Source organism: Nerophis lumbriciformis, linkage group LG19 (assembly GCF_033978685.3).
Source record: "Nerophis lumbriciformis linkage group LG19, RoL_Nlum_v2.1, whole genome shotgun sequence".
Lineage (NCBI taxonomy): Eukaryota > Metazoa > Chordata > Actinopteri > Syngnathiformes > Syngnathidae > Nerophis > Nerophis lumbriciformis.
This window is the reverse complement of record NC_084566.2, coordinates 44,971,625-44,990,080: the sequence shown is the minus strand read 5'-3', so window position 1 is coordinate 44,990,080 and position 18,456 is coordinate 44,971,625. Positions and strand designations below refer to the sequence as shown.

The following is an 18,456-nucleotide window of genomic DNA, read 5'->3' as shown; positions in this document are numbered from 1 at the left end:
AAGGCTTGGCAAAAAACACAAAACTTTACTTTCACCACTTCAGATTCTTTGATTTTATTTTGTTTTCATTGATTTGACTTGACTTTACTTGGGCCTGAGCAGCGAAGCGAGCCCCGCAAGGACGATGCAGAGCACCGCCAGGGCCCCATTGAAATTCCTCTTTTTTCTTCTATACGTTAGCACGCGGGCAGCACGGTGGTAGAGGGGTTAGTGCGTCTGCCTCACAATACGAGAGTTCTGGGTTCGATCCTGCGCTCGGGATCTTTCTGTGTGGAGTTTGCATGTTCTCCCCGTCACTGCGTGGGTTCTACTCCGGCTTCCTCCCACCTCCAAAGACATGCACCTGGGGATAGGCTCCTCCCACCTCCAAAGACATGCACCTGGGGATAGGCCCCTCCCACCTCCAAAGACATGCACCTGGGGATAGGCTCCTCCCACTTCCAAAGACATGCACCTGGGGATAGGTTGATTGGCAACACTAACTAAATGGTCCCTAGTGTGTGAATGTTGTCTATCTGTGTTGGCCCTGTGATGAGGTGGTGACTTGTTCAGGGTGTACCCCGCCTTCCGCCCAATTGTAGCTGAGATACACTCCAGCACCCCCCCCCGACCTTGAAGGGAATAAGCGGGAGAAAATGGATGGATGGACGTTAGGATGCCTTTTTGAGGCCCTAAACATTTACAAAAAGTCCCCATATTGTGCGGTATGGTGAAAAATTTAATATTTGTAGGGTCTCAAAAATGACATTTCAAAATTGTCTCTCTAGCGCCACCTTTAAGATGAGAAAAAAATCAGCCCCTCCCACCAGTGTCACCTATCGACACGAAACAGTCAGGAGACATCTACCATGACGGCACGCACATAAAAGTCTCAAGGACTCATACCTGAAAACTAACAGGAAGTCAGCCATTATTTATTTATTATCGCCCCCTTGTGGTGGAAAACATAAGTTTTAATCCTTATGAAGTTTTTGAGGGTGTTGGGCGGGAGGCGACTTCATGACTACTGCGGCGCTTTTATCGCCCCCGAGTGGTGAAAAACTATAACGGTGTAAACTTCCTTAAACATGCTCTGATCTTCCTGAAATGTTCCATGCTGGGTCGGAGTATTTATTGGGTGCGATGCAACTGCAATACTGCCAACATTGCCCCCTTGTGGTAAAAACCTTCAAACGTCGTAACAACTTCTTGATAGTGGGCTGCTGAAAACTTGCACTAAATAACAAGGATCAACTTAACCCCCAAAGGAGTGGTATGTGGGTCAAGCTAATCAATATGAGATGTTTACGATTGAAATCACGTGACTTCCTCCTTGAAGTGAAAAGCAGTGGTGGTCAGCCAAGCTAAGATGGCTGATGTGCAGCAAGCAGCACGCAAACTAAAAGAGGCTTAAATCTTCCTGCAAAAAGAAGATACCAGCAAATAATCAAACTAGCAAAGAAATAGATCCCTATACTTGTATCCAAATAAGGATATAAGGATTACAGGTAAAAGCCAGTAAATTAGAATATTTTGAAAAACTTGATTTATTTCAGTAATTGCATTCAAAAGGTGTAACTTGTACATTATATTTATTCATTGCGCACAGACTGATGCATTCAAATGTTTATTTCATTTAATTTTGATGATTTGAAGTGGCAACAAATGAAAATCCAAAATTCCGTGTGTCACAAAATTAGAATATTGTGTAAGGCTAATACAAAAAAGAGATTTTTAGAAATGTTGGCCAACTGAAAAGTATGAAAATGAAAAATATGAGCATGTACAATACTCAATACTTGGTTGGAGCTCCTTTTGCCTCAATTACTGCGTTAATGCGGCGTGGCATGGAGTCGATGAGTTTCTGGCACTGCTCAGGTGTTATGAGAGCCCAGGTTGCTCTGATAGTGGCCTTCAACTCTTCTGCGTTTTTGGGTCTGGCATTCTGCATCTTCCTTTTCACAATACCCCACAGATTTTCTATGGGGCTAAGGTCAGGGGAGTTGGCGGGCCAATTTAGAACAGAAATACCATGGTCCGTAAACCAGGCACGGGTAGATTTTGCGCTGTGTGCAGGGGCCAAGTCCTGTTGGAACTTGAAATCTCCATCTCCATAGAGCAGGTCAGCAGCAGGAAGCATGAAGTGCTCTAAAACTTGCTGGTAGACGGCTGCGTTGACCCTGGATCTCAGGAAACAGAGTGGACCGACACCAGCAGATGACATGGCACCCCAAACCATCACTGATGGTGGAAACTTTACACTAGACTTCAGGCAACGTGGATCCTGTGCCTCTCCTGTCTTCCTCCAGACTCTGGGACCTCGATTTCCAAAGGAAATGCAAAATTTGCATGGTTGGGTGATGGTTTGGGGTGCCATGTCATCTGCTGGTGTCGGTCCACTCTGTTTCCTGAGATCCAGGGTCAACGCAGCCGTCTACCAGCAAGTTTTAGAGCACTTCATGCTTCCTGCTGCTGACCTGCTCTATGGAGATGGAGATTTCAAGTTCCAACAGGACTTGGCGCCTGCACACAGCGCAAAATCTACCCGTGCCTGGTTTACGGACCATGGTATTTCTGTTCTAAATTGGCCCGCCAACTCCCCTGACCTTAGCCCCATAGAAAATCTGTGGGGTATTGTGAAAAGGAAGATGCAGAATGCCAGACCCAAAAACGCAGAAGAGTTGAAGGCCACTATCAGAGCAACCTGGGCTCTCATAACACCTGAGCAGTGCCAGAAACTCATCGACTCCATGCCACGCCGCATTAACGCAGTAATTGAGGCAAAAGGAGCTCCAACCAACTATTGAGTATTGTACATGCTCATATTTTTCATTTTCATACTTTTCAGTTGGCCAACATTTCTAAAAATCCCTTTTTTGTATTAGCCTTAAGTAATATTCTAATTTTGTGACACACGGAATTTTGGATTTTCATTTCTTGCCACTTCAAATCATCAAAATTAAATGAAATAAACATTTGAATGCATCAGTCTGTGTGCAATGAATAAATATAATGTACAAGTTACACCTTTTGAATGCAATTACTGAAATAAATCAAGTTTTTCAAAATATTCTAATTTACTGGCTTTTACCTGTATATGCTGGAACTATCTTGTGGTCTACACATGGAGGTGTACAACTTTGATCTGATAGTTCACCACAAAACACCAGATCATTATAACTCACTGAAAAATCCAATATATAATAATACATCCATATTGATCAGCAACATTAATTCAGTACCACAATACATAGAAAAAACCTACAAAACAAAAAATGTATAAAATCAAATAAATTCTGCTTCCAAAATGAGGAAGAGGAGGGTTATAGTTAGGAACCTCGTCCCTGAAGGTCCACCCATGTCATGCCAACAGCCATTTTGGAAGTAGTATTATGACTTTAAACTGTTAATGACAATCTATATTTGCCTATTAAATAATAGTGACTGCAAGTGTTTTTAAAGTGTTAGCCTGTTTGCTCACTTTCAGATATGAATGATTTCCCGCCTGAATGGTAGAGGTGAGTAACTATCATGTATCTTTAACCTCCATGTAACAAATCATCTTCCTAGCCATTTAATACTGTCATTTGGAGGACAGATCTACAAATTGGATGATGTTGACTCAAACAATTGAATGAATCTTTTGTGCCGGGGACATCACTATTCTGCAAAGCATTATGTATCCTTGTCTCTTGGCACTTGGTGGAGGCCTCCCTCCCTGCTTGCTTCTATACTTTGTCTCCTCTTCACTTTTTCAGAGCTGTCCCCCACAATCTAAACATCTAAACATGGAATAAGCTGGACTCTCGACTCAATTGACATAATCTTCTGGATGAGGAAAAGAGGTTCGGCTGCCCTGCGGGGTACATGAGACTCCTGGGAGAAATGGAGAATCATGTGCCTCTCAGGGCTTTCTGTCGAGGACGTGGAAGACATCAATCTATTTGGAACTGTGATCGCAGGGCATGTGCTGATTGGGCTAGGCAATGCTCTGGTGTATCGTCACATTTGGAAGACAATGGCAGCCACTCAAGTAGGCCAAAGGGTCGAGCTGTGGGAACACAGACTATGGCAATTTCACAACTGAATCATACGTTGGATCGCATCACTGAAATGCGTAAATTGGGCAATTTGACTGCCAGCATGGAGGATTAGATCAGACAAGCCATTGAAATGTCTGCTCGCTTGGAAACATCAATCCTTATCTACAATTCCACTCCCTCAAATCGCTTTGACGCAGCTCACAGCAGAAGAAGGCTGTCGAGCTCAGGATGTCACTACCATTGGAACTTATGCTTTCAACTTTGATTTATTCGCAACACTGCATTATGGCTTCATGGCAGCCATCTTTGTGTTCCTCTGCAATCTGGGTATGACTTTAAAACGATACCATTAATTGAAGTAGCCCTGTTCATAGCAGTCTTTAAATACTGCCTTTGACCATCCAACATACTGTTTGGACTAAAGGAGCCAGTATAACTAGCTAGGAAAATACACTACAATAAATTCAACAACCAGTGCTTCATTAGTTTTCAATCAAAAAAGAGTCATTAACTTCAGTGGGCGGGGCTAACACAACTCTAGTCCACCTTTATTGCTATTGTACTGAGAGGCTAGGGAGGAAGTAGTCATGCACAGACAACATAAGCACAAAGACAAAACATGAAAATGGCCATAAAAACCAATCCTATAACAAATGCTATGAAGAAATAAATACTGAAAGTGTGATGAGTATAAAAACTGGAAGGTAATGCAATAAATATATCATAAGGTGCAATGGATGGACATACAAAGTAAAAAGAAGTGTACAATAAAAAGTGCAAGAGTTCAGGATGTTTGTGTTATTGTTTGGGGGGTGTCTAGATGTAGGGGGGTGGAGTTATGTCAGTCTATTGGTGTGAGTGTGTGTGTGTGTGTGTGTGTGTGTGTGTGTGTGTGTGTGTGTGTGTGTGTGTGTGTGTGGTCCGAGTGGAAGTGCTGGGTAACCATTAAGGTCTGACTTTGATGTCTGCGTGTGATACATACAATTAGTGCATGGAATGCTGACACACATTTGAATAAAAACTATTTAATAAATCATTACATCAAAAATGTATGAAATCGTAAAATATTTATCATGATATTGAATGAAATAAGATGGAATAGTATACTGAGTAGAGATTTAAATGCCAGAAATTCCACATTTGTCCTGTTAGATAAACATTAGGAATGTCAGGTGTCTGTGCTCTTTAATCCCACATAGTATATAACATGCTTGTTACCCACATGTGTAATATTAACACTAATGTTGCCCAATATGTCATATTTCTAGGTTAGTGAAATATATCAACTGTGTAGAACAGCTAGAAAACAAAACCATGTTTAGAAGAAAATCCAGTTAATGATATATCTTAACATATCCTATAACACTATCCTGTTGTATATCACATTTCAAAACAAATTACACATTACACAGTTTACACGTTTTAAATGATAAAATCTTAGGCTTTTTAAAGCGATAAAAAAGGATACTTTGAATCGTGGCAATGTTTAATACCCAGATAGCAGAAGGAGAACAAAGATGGGTGTCATAATCCAACCTTAACTTAGAATGGTAGGCTGAGTAGCTATATGGTATGATGCTATCAGCACTCGTGTTAATTACCAATCTGTAACTTAGAATGGTAGGCTGAAGAGCTATAAAGGTATGATGCTATCAGCACTTGTGTTAATTACCAATCTGTAACTTAGAATGGTAGGCTGAAGAGCTATAAAAGGTATGATGCCATCAGCACTCGTGTTAATTACCAATCTGTAACTTAGAATGGTAGGCTGAGTAGCTATATGGTATGATGCAATGGCTGTTTATATCCATGTGACAGAAATTCAACATTTGTCATATTATTGGAAATGTGAGGTCTCTATCCTTTTTAGTATGACATATAATCACATGCTTGTTACATAAGACATTACATGCAATAATGCTAACATTAGTGTTACATAATATAACACATTTCAATCTTGATATAAATACATAAACTGTGTCCAACAATTACAAAACAAAGCATGTTTTTGTTTTTTTAAGTTGAGTGCTTAATTCCTAACATTCTATAATACTATCCCATTGTCTACAGAACTTCAAAATGAAATTTGATGCAAAAAATTTACACAACTAAAAAAAAAATATTTTAAAACTATCTTCAAGGCTACTTTGAATCACGGTACCATTAAATACCCGTTAAATAGCAGGAGGAGGACAAAGATGGCAGCTGTAATTAAACTGTAACTTAGAACGGTAGGCTGAAGAGCTATATGGTATGATGCCATCAGCACTCGTGTTAATTACCAATCTGTAACTTAGAATGGTTGGCTGAAGAGCTATAAAAGGTATGATGCCATCAGCGCTTGTGTAAATTACCAATCTGTAACTTAGAATGGTAGGCTGAAGAGCTATAAAGGTATGATGCCATCAGCACTTGTGTTAATTACCAATCTGTAACTTAGAATGGTTGGCTGAAGAGCTATAAAGGTATGATGCCACCAGCGCTTGTGTTAATTACCAATTCGTAACTTAGAATGGTAGGCTGAAGAGCTATAAAGGTATGATGCCATCAGCACTCGTGTTAATTACCAATCTGTAACTTAGAATGGTTGGCTGAAGAGCTATAAAGGTATGATGCCATCAGCGCTTGTGTTAATTACCAATCTGTAACTTAGAATGGTTGGCTGAAGAGCTATAAAGGTATGATGCCATTAGCACTCGTGTTAATTACCAATCTGTAACTTAGAATGGTTGGCTGAAGAGCTATAAAGGTATGATGCCATCAGCGCTTGTGTAAATTACCAATCTGTAACTTAGAATGGTAGGCTGAAGAGCTATAAAGGTATGATGCCACCAGCGCTTGTGTTAATTACCAATCCGTAACTTAGAATGGTAGACTGAAGAGCTATAAAGGTATGATGCCATCAGCACTTGTGTTAATTACCAATCTGTAACTTAACTATTAACTATTTTTGATGCTTTTACTAAGATGGCCGCCATAACCAAACCGTAATTTAGAATGGTAGTCTGAACAGCTATAAGGTATGATACCATCGCCGCTCATGTTAATTACCAAACCGTAAATTAAAATGGTAGTCTGCCATCGCCGCTCATGTTAATTACCAAACTGTAACTTATAATGGTAGTCTGAACAGCTATAAGGTATGAAGCCATCACCAGTGGCACAATTACATGGACTGCCCAGCAGAATAAAGTGACATTGAAAGTAGGTCTTTCTAATTCAAGGCCAATAGGGCAGCTCTGCAAAGGATGGATTGTTGAATATGGCCTGCAACAGTTGGAATATAAGACTTCATCAATGTTAAAAGGGAAGGACACACTATGGCTGACACATATCCAGCAGCGTAAAAAGTAGGTCAGTCAAAGCCTTGGTGATCATCAATGCAAGCAAACATTGACAAGGATGACTGGGGTTACAGCCTTATATTACCTCCAATCCACGTTCTACTAGTCAACAACTTCCTACAGGGACAAGCAGTAGAAAAAAGAATGGAAATTCAGAAGTAATGCACTCACCAAGAGGAAGCTCAAAGCGTGTGTCGAGCAGCACCAGGTGGAGCGTAGGATCTTTGGTACCGCAGATCTCATTATCAGCCATGATGACCTGAGAGTCCAGTGTGAGCCATTGGCCTGGTCCTTCCTGTGTGCACGGTCAAGTCAGGATCGCTCCAGAGTCACCAAGAACAATATTATCCACAACACTAACCTCATTTGACTGTCTGATGCTGTGGAGGGGAATCCACACTGTGCCCACCATAGTATCCCAGATCAAGCCTTTGTTCCACACTTCTACCGTCAGACCCAAGTCTAAGCGGTTGATTTCACTACAAGAAAGAGAGCATGTGGTATAAAATGAACCCCCACATTCTCACAGGGTTAACAACATGTAAGAACTGTCTCAGTGAGAGCTAACCTCAGCAAATAGTAATATAAGGGATTTTATAGAGGCCATGCTCATGAAGAAACACAGCTGTGCCTGTCAAGGGGACAGTCTTTGAAGGACATTGCAGCCTCTCTCTGCTACCCAAACATTACATAGAAACACAGCTGTGCCTGTCAAAGGGACAGTCTTTGAAGGACATCGCAGTCTCTCTCTGCTACCCAAACATTACATAGAAACACAGCTGTGCCTGTCAAAGGGACAGTCTTTGAAGGACATCGCAGCCTCTCTCTGCTACCCAAACATTACATAGGAAAGCTTCAGCAATGCGACCTCAGAACAAGGTTCCCCGCCCTCAAGCATCTTACTAATGTTAAAGTCTCAGCATCTGCCATGTTCATATTATCATGCTTTAGTCATTTCACTTATTGAGGTACAAACAAAGTCAATTTAAAGGATGCCAATAATGCATGGGAGTAGGAGGAGGGGAAAGATCAGTAAGTTGTATTTAAAAGAAGCACCCAAAGGGAAGGAAAAGAGTTGGGAATGAGGAAGAGAGTGGAGGAAGAAGGACAGGAGTTAAAAGGACGAGGAGAAGAAAAAGAGTCAAGTCACAGTGAAGGACTCACAACATGAAGTCTTGCTCCCAGCTGGGCAGGTTGCCCCTGACAGCAATGGTTGTGCTCTTCACATTCTGGACCTTCAGCGTCACGTAAGTGTTGAACTTTTCTGTCAGGAAAAAAAAGAGGGTACTTGTTCACTCAATCTAGATAATACCACCAGCAAGCTATGGATGTTTTCTTGACTTCATTGTCATGCATTGTCATATTGTTTCATATTGTGTCATATTGTTTCTCTCCTTGCATGTGACGTAGTCAGGACTTACCTTGCGCTCCGTCCAGCTTGGCTTTCTTCACTGTGGAAGCACACAGAGGGAGAAAATCACCAACAGGAACACCATCTGTCATTTGGCTTCTAGCATTTACACACACCCAAAAATACAACACATAAAGATGATACATGACACACGCAAAGACTGAATGAACAAATAATCTTATTTATCCATCCATATAATATACTGTACACATGTATATATTCTTATATATATGTTAGATTTTATATTGCTATATTTAGTCTATTTATACCTGCATTGTCCTTTCCATCCTTACACTTTCCATCATTGTAACTGAGCTACTGTTTTGAACAATTTCCCTTGTGGATCATTAAAGTTTGTCTAAGTCTAAGTCTATTTCTAAATGGCCCATTATCATCCTGTGTTAGCTAGAGCCTCTCTTAAATGACGCATAATCCCTGGACTGGTCACCAGTCAACCAACCACACGGCACATATTCCATCAATCAGTCAAACTTTATTCATATATATATAGCACTGTTATCATTTATATATATAGCACTTTTCATACACAAGCAGGCAGCAAACACAAAGTGCTGTACAAAACAAAACAAGCAACAAAAACAAAAAAATGATAATAATAACAAGAATAATAATACAAAACATAACACACACACACACTAGAGATGCGCGGTTTGCGGACACAACCGCGGAGTCCGCGGATAATCCGCGGGTCGGGCGGGTGACATGACGAAAAAAATAGATTGTAAATAGATTCGGGCTGTTGGCAGTTGAACCAATTCGGAAATATATATACATAGTTAAATGTTGTTACCCACATACGAAAAACGTATAGATTTTATCGGTCCTTTAGGTGGAGCTGATGGTGCATCACCGAAAAAGAAAAGGATTGACTTCACAGAATGGGAGGAAGATACACCTGTGCCCGTTGATGAAGTAGAGGATTATTCCTCTACAAACTTCCATCTCGACGGATCAGCAGAGGAAAATCTACTTTCCTTTCGGGGGAAACAAGGACAATCATTCCCACGACTACAACACCTTGCCAAGAGAATCCTATGCGTCCCAGCAACAAGTGGCACAAGTGAGCGCTCCTTCAGCGCAGCAGGGCGCATTTTAGAGGCCAGGCGCTCTCGCATGAATCCTGGCACTGTAGATGCCATTTTATTCCTGCATAGTGCTAACAAAAAAAAAAGTAAGTAGACATACGGTTGGATATGTTAAAGGAATTAGTCTACGTTACCTATAGGCTATACCAAATAAGCCCATGTCTAACCTATATTGAGTTTGGTCAGCTAAATAATTTTGATGGTTACGTGTTGTTTGGGCGCACTACAATGCAAAGGAATTAAGGCAATTGCGTTGTTTATTGTGTTTTTTTTCTATTGGAGATATACTACTATGTGTGAATAATTATTTGGCCTCGCTTTCAAGTGAAGCGCATCTCCGATTGGCGACAATGTAAGACTATTTAGCCTGCTTTGTTTGTCTATTTTCATTATAATTCAAGTTTGATGATAAAGTGCAGTCTGATGGCTTTGATTTCCCCCCTTCAGCTATTTGCCTTGGCCAATAAGTTGCAGGTCATTTGTTATTATTATTTATTTAATTTATTTTTGTTTAAATAGAGATGACATACATATGTTATTGTATAATTTAAGTTTGTGCGCGTGATTGACAGCCTAAGGCTTATGAGGCACATTTTTTATTTATTTTTTTTATTTCAACTTAAAACGTATGAGCCTATGCCTTTGCCTACAACATAGGCTATGTGTTTATCTTTATTTTCCTGCCTGTCGTTGACAATGGAGATTGTCTGATATTTTGTCATGGCTGCAGATCAATCAATAAAGGTTCATCTTTGTCGCGAAATTGTTCACTGTTTCACTGTGCACCCCGGCCTCGTCCCTATTTGAGCATTATAACGTTAACAAGTTAATATTCATTGAAATAAATTTTACAACATTTTTTTTACCTAACGAAAATATAGGCCTAGTCTTTCTAAAACATTGTTTTAACTTCTTAAAAGCCTCATTCTGCTTGCTGCAACTGCGCACACAAAGTGTGAGGAACGCACTCCTGATCTGAGGGCATTGGCAACAATAGTCAACACTTTCTTAATGGAAATGACAATAATATTATAATAATGATAAATAATATTATCACACATTAATATCTCTTAGCCACTAATGTATGGCCAAGATATATTAATGCGTGGCACGCATTAATATCTCTGCTACATTGGATCAGTCTCCTTTCTTTAACAGGAAAAAGCTTTATAACCTCACTAATATGCTTGTATCGTCTATATTAGATATATAACAACTGGCGGATGGCGGGCGGGTGTGGTTTTGATAAAATGGTGGTCCGGGTGGATGCGGATGGTTGACGACTTTTGTGATGCAGTTTCGGATGAAATAATTGCCTATCCGCGCATCTCTAACACACACCTATTGACCATAAAAACAGCAAAAGAAACACATGGCATGAACAAAACATGGAATGGCCTTCAGGATTTGAGGGAAATCGCCACCTTTGAGGCGTCCACACTACAGAATAGCTCAAATTAACGGCATTTAAAATATATATACCGTATATGTTTATAGTGTAAAACATATGATAAAATATATGTAAAAAATTCAATATAAATATGACATTAATAAGTTGATAAAAACATAACATTGAGAGAATAATAGTAGACGTATTAATGATTAAGATAGAAAACAACACAATAAAATAATTTAAAAAACAGATGATCAGTAAAAAGCCTGATTAAAGAGGTGTGTCTTCAGCCTTTTTTTTTTTTTAATGTCAACGCTCTCTGCAGTCCTGAGGCTCTCTGACAGGCTGTTCCACAGGTGGCTAAATGGTCTCACCGTGGGTCTTTGTTCTGGTATCTGGTCAAGCTAAAAGGCCGGTGCTAGAAGACCTCAGGATCCATAGGGTTTTGATCAGGTAAAAGCAGGCCAGATAGGTGCAAGGCCATTAAGACATTTAAGAACTAATAATAGAACTTTAAAATCGACCCTGAAACGGACGGGGAGCCAGTGCAGCGACTTTAAAACTGGTGTAATGTGCTCCTGCCATGTTTTTGGCATGTGAAAGAGAGAAGCTGTAACACTTGGCTCGGGAAAACCTTTGTGATCTCCTGAGTGTAACAAAGACACGCCAACCACAGTGCTGGCCTCTTTATTAATGAACTTTTTAATGAAATGCATTGGTTTATTTAGGTACTAACCACAACATGACATATTGGTGGAACAGGCTATGTCTATACAAATGTGCTTCCTTCTTGACACGTGTTGGTAGTAAGTGGTGGTTAAACATGGTGAGCATACTTTGTCAAAGTAAAGGACAATAGAACAAATAGTGCATGTATAGTGTCCACAATAACGTCTGTTGCAGTGTTTTGCAAAATGCACTAAGGCTGAGGGCTAAATCAAGTGTTTTTGTTCCCTCATGACACATCAGGGGACTTTTCAGTCAACAGTGAAGTTCCTGGTTGCTGCAGCACACTTTTAGCAGCTTTGACCAAGCACACGCATACATTTTTAATGCTGCTTTCCTCCACCACAAGAACTCAGTGACACTCTGCAAGCACCCAACATGCACACTCAGTATAAATGGCATCCAAAGTGCCAGTGTTATGTAACTCTTGCTCACCCCCTGGGACATGTGGTGTGAACACCTTCTTTCATAGTGGTCTGCCACACGGCTACATTACCATAGAAACCAGCACAAAATTAAAACGTTTATGCAAAATCGCTCCGAGTCATCCAAATCTTTTTGCATGATGTGCAAGCTAGCACTGCAGTGCACTGAAAATACTGACCTGTTAAACACTTTAACATGATGTTTAGGTACAAGTTTAAAGTTCAAGTTCAAGTTAAAGTACCAATGATTGTCACACACACACGAGGTGTGGTGAGATTATCCTCTGCATTTGACCCATCACCCTCACCCCCTGGGAGGTGAGGAAAGCCGCGTCCGGGAATCATTTTTGGTGATTTAACCCCCAATTCCAACCCTTGATGCTGAGTGCCAAGCAGGGAGGTAATGGCTCCCATTCTTATAGTCTTTGGTATGACCCGGCCGGGGTTTGAACTCACAACCTACCCATCTCAGGGCGGACACTCTAAACATGGAGTAGGTTTTTACATGAAAATAATGCATACTGTATGTGGAGGGGGGCGTGGCCTGTGGGCCTGCAGCGAAGCGGAGCGTGCTAGGACCGGCTTCGAAATCAGCAACAGGTGCGTTTAAAGCTCTGTTAAAAGGCAGCAGCCGGGAGGAGAGAGTGGTGGGAGCTGGAGTAAGAGCGAGAACGAGCCTGAGACGGACACAAAAGACAATTGCTGGAAAGCAAGACACAGACTTTATTGTAAAATAAAACTGGATTGTGAACCTGAACCGGGCTATCATGTCAGTGCATGGTGGTCCGAAGAACCCCCTGGAGGGCAACTTCCACACTGTATTCCCACATTATACAAATAATAGCTTAGTTACATTCAAAATTGGCAACATCTTGTTAATACTAATCTCTTTTAGACTTAGACTTAGACAAACTTTAATGATCCACAAGGGAAATTGTTCAACACAGTAGCTCAGTTACAATGATGGAAAGTGTAAGGATGGAAAGGACAATGCAGGTATAAATAGACTAATAAAGCGACAAAAATCTAACATATATACAAATATATACATAATATGTGTACAGAATAATATATATAGATATATTTTGTCTATAACATATATACAATATATACAATATATACAACACATGTACAATATTACAGTATATACAGTATAGGTGACAGCAGCAGCATAAAATAGAGAGTAGATCCAGCAGGAAATAGAAAATAGACATTATAAACAAAGAGAAGTAGCTAACATGTCAGGTGTCAGGTAATAGGCAGATGTCATCTATTGCTGTATGGCGAGTGATTATACAGCTGGATGGACTGCGGAATGAAGGAGTTGTTGAATGGCACAGTGCGGGAAGGAAGTTGAAGGAGCCTGTTGGAGTATGAGCTCCGCTGTCCCTTAATTGTCAGGTGGAGTGGGTGGGCAGGATTGTCCATGATGGCCAGCAGTTTGTCCAGTGTCCTCCTGTCCCTCACTGACACAAACGCCTCCAACTGCGTGCCAATAGTTTGGCCGGCTTTCCGGATCAGTTTGTCAATCCGGTTTGAGTCCCTTTTGCTGGTGCTGCTCCCCCAACAAACCACTGCAAAGTACAGGGCACTGGCCACAACAGACTGATAAAAGATCTAAATATTTTAAAGCAGTATCTGCTGCACTCAGATATTGTTGAAGACTAGTAACACAGTAGTAACATAACTGTATTCAGGACTGGGATCAAAAGAGAACTAAAATGTATGTGACCACATGAGGAGAATTAGATTTTCAACTATGAAAAGCTAACGCTTAAATATGCCTCACCATCATAAATCCCTCTGACAGGGTGAGTTGCTACAGGAAATGTCCCCGCGCGTCCATTAACAATATTTTGCCAAGCAGAGAGCACAACTTCCAACATGGCCTGAACCCATAAACATGTGCATCCATTTCCTGGAAGCAGGTGATTGCCAGATCCAGAAAAGAGGGTCAAAGCTCTAACAATATTTCCCCATCTGATTAAAGATGCACGTAGAGTGCAAAGAGGCTCAAGCATTTGTATGCATGAAGCTTCTTTTTACTTGCAGGGCTTTCATTCATGAAATAGCTGACACCGCAAACATCAAGCTAGCTCCATGTACAGTTGATGAATGTAAAACAGGAAGCCGACAGTAATTCCAAGGCTAACATAGAGAAATTGACTCAAACTCTAAACAGATCAAACGCAGGTAAAATGAAGATTGCTGTCTGCTACATTGGCAGATGTTCTGAAGGAATTCAGCCTCCGTAAGTAGATCAAGCACAGATGTCCTCTCAACTAAACTTGGAGAGTATACATTTGATATGACCCTCAAACACAGTGCCTTTGAATACACTTATGTGCTATACACAAATCCATATTTACAAACAAGCTGTAACCAGACGCAGCTGAAAAGATGGATGAGAGATTGAAGGCACTAAATCCAAGCCTGGATGAGTGGTGCTTCACTGCTAGGAATGACATTTACAACTGAACCTTGGCTGAAAAACAAGCCCATCTTTTCAAGTCTAATCTTTCTGCTTTGTCGACAGATACTGTGAAGAAACGCAGCCTCCTCGAGAAGCTGTGCAGGCCAGAAATAGCTGCAGTCAGGTAAGCCATGAATGATGTAACAGGAACAGAAGCAAGGCACTCTGCCAAGTCTCGTAGTCTCGGCCTCTGACAGCCAGTCTTTATGAATGGACCAGTCCGAGGGCTTTAATGACTTAGTGCAGGGACAGGACCACGGTGAGAAGAGATAGGGTGACTTTCAAACACCTTTACCTCTCCTTGCCACCATTACATCCACGACAAAGACCGAGAGCTCTGACACTTCATCATTCACATTTACAGACCTGAGACCTGGAGGTCGCCAATTCATTTGCGGCTATCCATGTCACTCATGTGGCTTTATTTCTATTGCCTGTCAGATCTAGTTATATCCGGACACTTATCATTTCAAGGACGTCCAGGACCACACTCTTTATTTCATTTATTGTAAGAGATGCTTTTCTCTTGTCTCCCTTTTAACCCCAAGGAATCCATCCCACTCAGGGTAGGCCACCACTTGTGTTAATCGGTAGCACCTCAACTTTAGTTCCACGAGCAACTTTGTAACGCTTGTATCTCAAAACAGCCCCACCCATTGATATCCATTTCATCCACACTTGGCCCTCCCAAAACACTTAACATGTCATCATGTGAAATGCATTAAAAAAAACTAGTAGCTAATAAAACAGTTTAATAGAAACAACCACAGTAGTTTCATATAATGTAATATTATTGCACAGCATGTCTGCTTTTGGCTGATTCTCTGTCAAATGTTGCAAAGTCCGCACATTATCCCCTTACTATAAGCTACTTGTTTTCATAGAGCTGCTGCGTGTTTCTGTCATGGCATCTGGCAACATTGTGTCCGAGGTCTTTGAGTGACGGATTGTAGAAGTCCCTTCAGGTATGACAACACGACAAGCCATGTGTTTGATTGTCATGTCATGACATGACAATCAACAATGTCCCCACAAGGAAGGATAAAAACAAGTGAAATATTCTTGATTGCTAAAACAAAGTAGATGCGGGAAATATCGCTCAAAGGAAGACATGAAACTGCGACAGGAAAATATCAAAAAAAGAGAAAAAGCCACCAAAATAGGAGCGCAAGACAAGAAGTAAAACACTACACACAGGAAAACAGCAAAAAAGTCCAAATAAGTCAGGGTGTGATGTGACAGGTGGTGACAGTACACCTACTTTGAGACAAGAGCTATAGTGATGCATGGTTGGTTAAAGGCCTACTGAAATGCCATTTTCTTATTTAACGGGGATAGCAGGTCCATTCTATGTGTCATACTAGATCATTTCGCGATATTGCCATATTTTTGCTGAAAGGATTTAGTAGAGAACATCAACGATAAAGTTTGCAACTTTTGGTCGCTGATAAAAAAGCCTTGCCTGTAGCGGAAGTAGCAGACGAGTAGCGTGACGTCACAGGTTGTGGAGCTCCTCACATCCAAACATTGTTTACAATCATGGCCACCAGCAGCGAGAGCGATACGGACCGAGAAAGCGACGATTCCCCCATTAATTTGAGCGAGGATGAAAGATTTGTGGATGAGGAAAGTGAGAGTGAAGGACTAGAGGGCAGTGGGAGCCATTCAGATAGGGAAGATGCTGCGAGACCTGATATTCAGCTGGGAATGACTAAAACAGTAAATAAACACAATATACTCTATTAGCCACAACACAACCAGGCTTATATTTAATATGCCACAAATTAATCCCGCATAACAAACACCTCCCCCCTCCCGTCCATATAACCCACCAATACAACTCAAACACCTGCACAACACACTCAATCCCACAGCCCAAAGTACCGTTCACCTCCCCAAAGTTCATACAGCACATATATTTCCCCAAATTTACGTACGTGACATGCACATAGCGGCACGCACGTACGAGCAAGCGATCAAATGTTTGGAAGCCGCAGCTGCATGCGTACTCACGGTACCGCGTCTGCGTATCCAAATCAAAGTCCTCCTGGTAAGAGTCTCTGTTGTCCCAGTTCTCCACAGGCCAATGGTAAAGATTGACTGTCATCTTTCGGGAATGTAAACAATGAAACACCGGCTGTGTTATCCGGCACACCAGTCAGGGGGTGCATTCTACGGCGGGGGTGCGTTATCCGGCACAACACCTGCCGCAATACACCGCTTCCCACCTACAGCTTTCTTCTTTGCTGTCTCCATTGTTCATTGAACAAATTGCAAAAGATGTCCAGAATACTGTGGAATTTTGCGATGAAAACAGACGACTTAATAGCTGGCCACCATGCTGTCCCAAAATGTCCTCCACAATCCGTGACGTCACGCGCTGACGTCATCATACCGAGACGTTTTCAGCAGGATATTTCGCGCCAAATTTAAAATGGCACTTTAGTAAGCTAACCCGGCCGTATTGGCATGTGTTGCAATGTTAAGATTTCATCATTGATATATAAACTATCAGACTGCGTGGTCGCTAGTAGTGGCTTTCAGTAGGCCTTTAAGCTTTAAAGTCAAATCCAATAACGACTTTTTACTGTCAACTGAGTTTAGTTTTTTAATGATTTCTGCTGGTGGTGTGCCTGACTGACAGTAGTCTATATGTCCACTACTTTATTATCCAACCTTCTGCAAACATGTCCCTGACTGACAGTAGTCTATATGTCCACTACTTTATTATCCAACCTTCTGCAAACATGTCCCTGACTAACAGTAGTCTATATGTCCACTACTTTATTATCCAACCTTCTGCAAACATGTCCCTGACTGACAGTAGTCTATATGTCCACTACTTTATTATCCAACCGTTGATCCAATCTAATTATTGACTTCTGCTACAAATTGCTGGTGAGAAGCAACATCATCAGCATCACGTGTTCTTTTTTTCGGGAAGTCGGGTGGGAGGAGGTGACACATCGCTTGAAGGGAGGAGAACATAGAGAAAGGGAGGAGAACATAAAAGGGAGGAGAACATAAAAAAGTGACATTCAACACAGTCTTCCGTCACGACTTGGAAAGTGTGTGGTGTGATGCGGCGGCACCGCACTAGTGTGAGGAGATTCACCATGTCATTGCTGTCCTGTGTGAGCACACATGAAGGAACCTGTCCTGCATGTGGAACCTGTCCTGTGTGAAGGAACCTGTCCTTCATGTGTGCGCACACATGAAGGAACCACGTCACATGCACACGTTAGTAGCCTGGAATAGGATGGAGACTGTCCTTCATGACTACACAGCTGCTCATTTGACGACATGATGGTCACGACCGAGTTACTGCTCTCAATCTTTCTCTCACACACACACACACACACACACACACACACACACACACACAGAGAGAGAGAGAGAGAGAGATAGCTACCAGGTGTCAATGAGTGAGATGTAGGTGAACAGGTGCTCAGTAGATGTTGGCTCACACTGCATGAGCTCACGGGACAAACAAGACTTTTTCCACCGAGCTGCTACCCGGAAGGGAACCTACCAGACGGATTTGGTGCAGTACTTC

General features: G+C 41.4%; 1 protein-coding gene across 1 annotated transcript in view; it reads right to left on the bottom strand.

Annotated features, from left to right (window-relative positions):
* Positions 1-18,456, bottom strand: part of LOC133618388 (protein unc-13 homolog A-like) — a 70,583-nt gene that overhangs the window by 51,696 nt on the left and 431 nt on the right. The window contains exons 2-5 of the mRNA XM_061978694.2: positions 8,788-8,817; positions 8,531-8,630; positions 7,728-7,845; positions 7,538-7,661 (exon numbers count right to left, since the gene is read on the bottom strand). Of these exons, the coding sequence (XP_061834678.1) occupies positions 7,538-7,661; positions 7,728-7,845; positions 8,531-8,630; positions 8,788-8,817 (372 nt within the window). The remainder of the gene's footprint in view (positions 1-7,537; positions 7,662-7,727; positions 7,846-8,530; positions 8,631-8,787; positions 8,818-18,456) is intronic.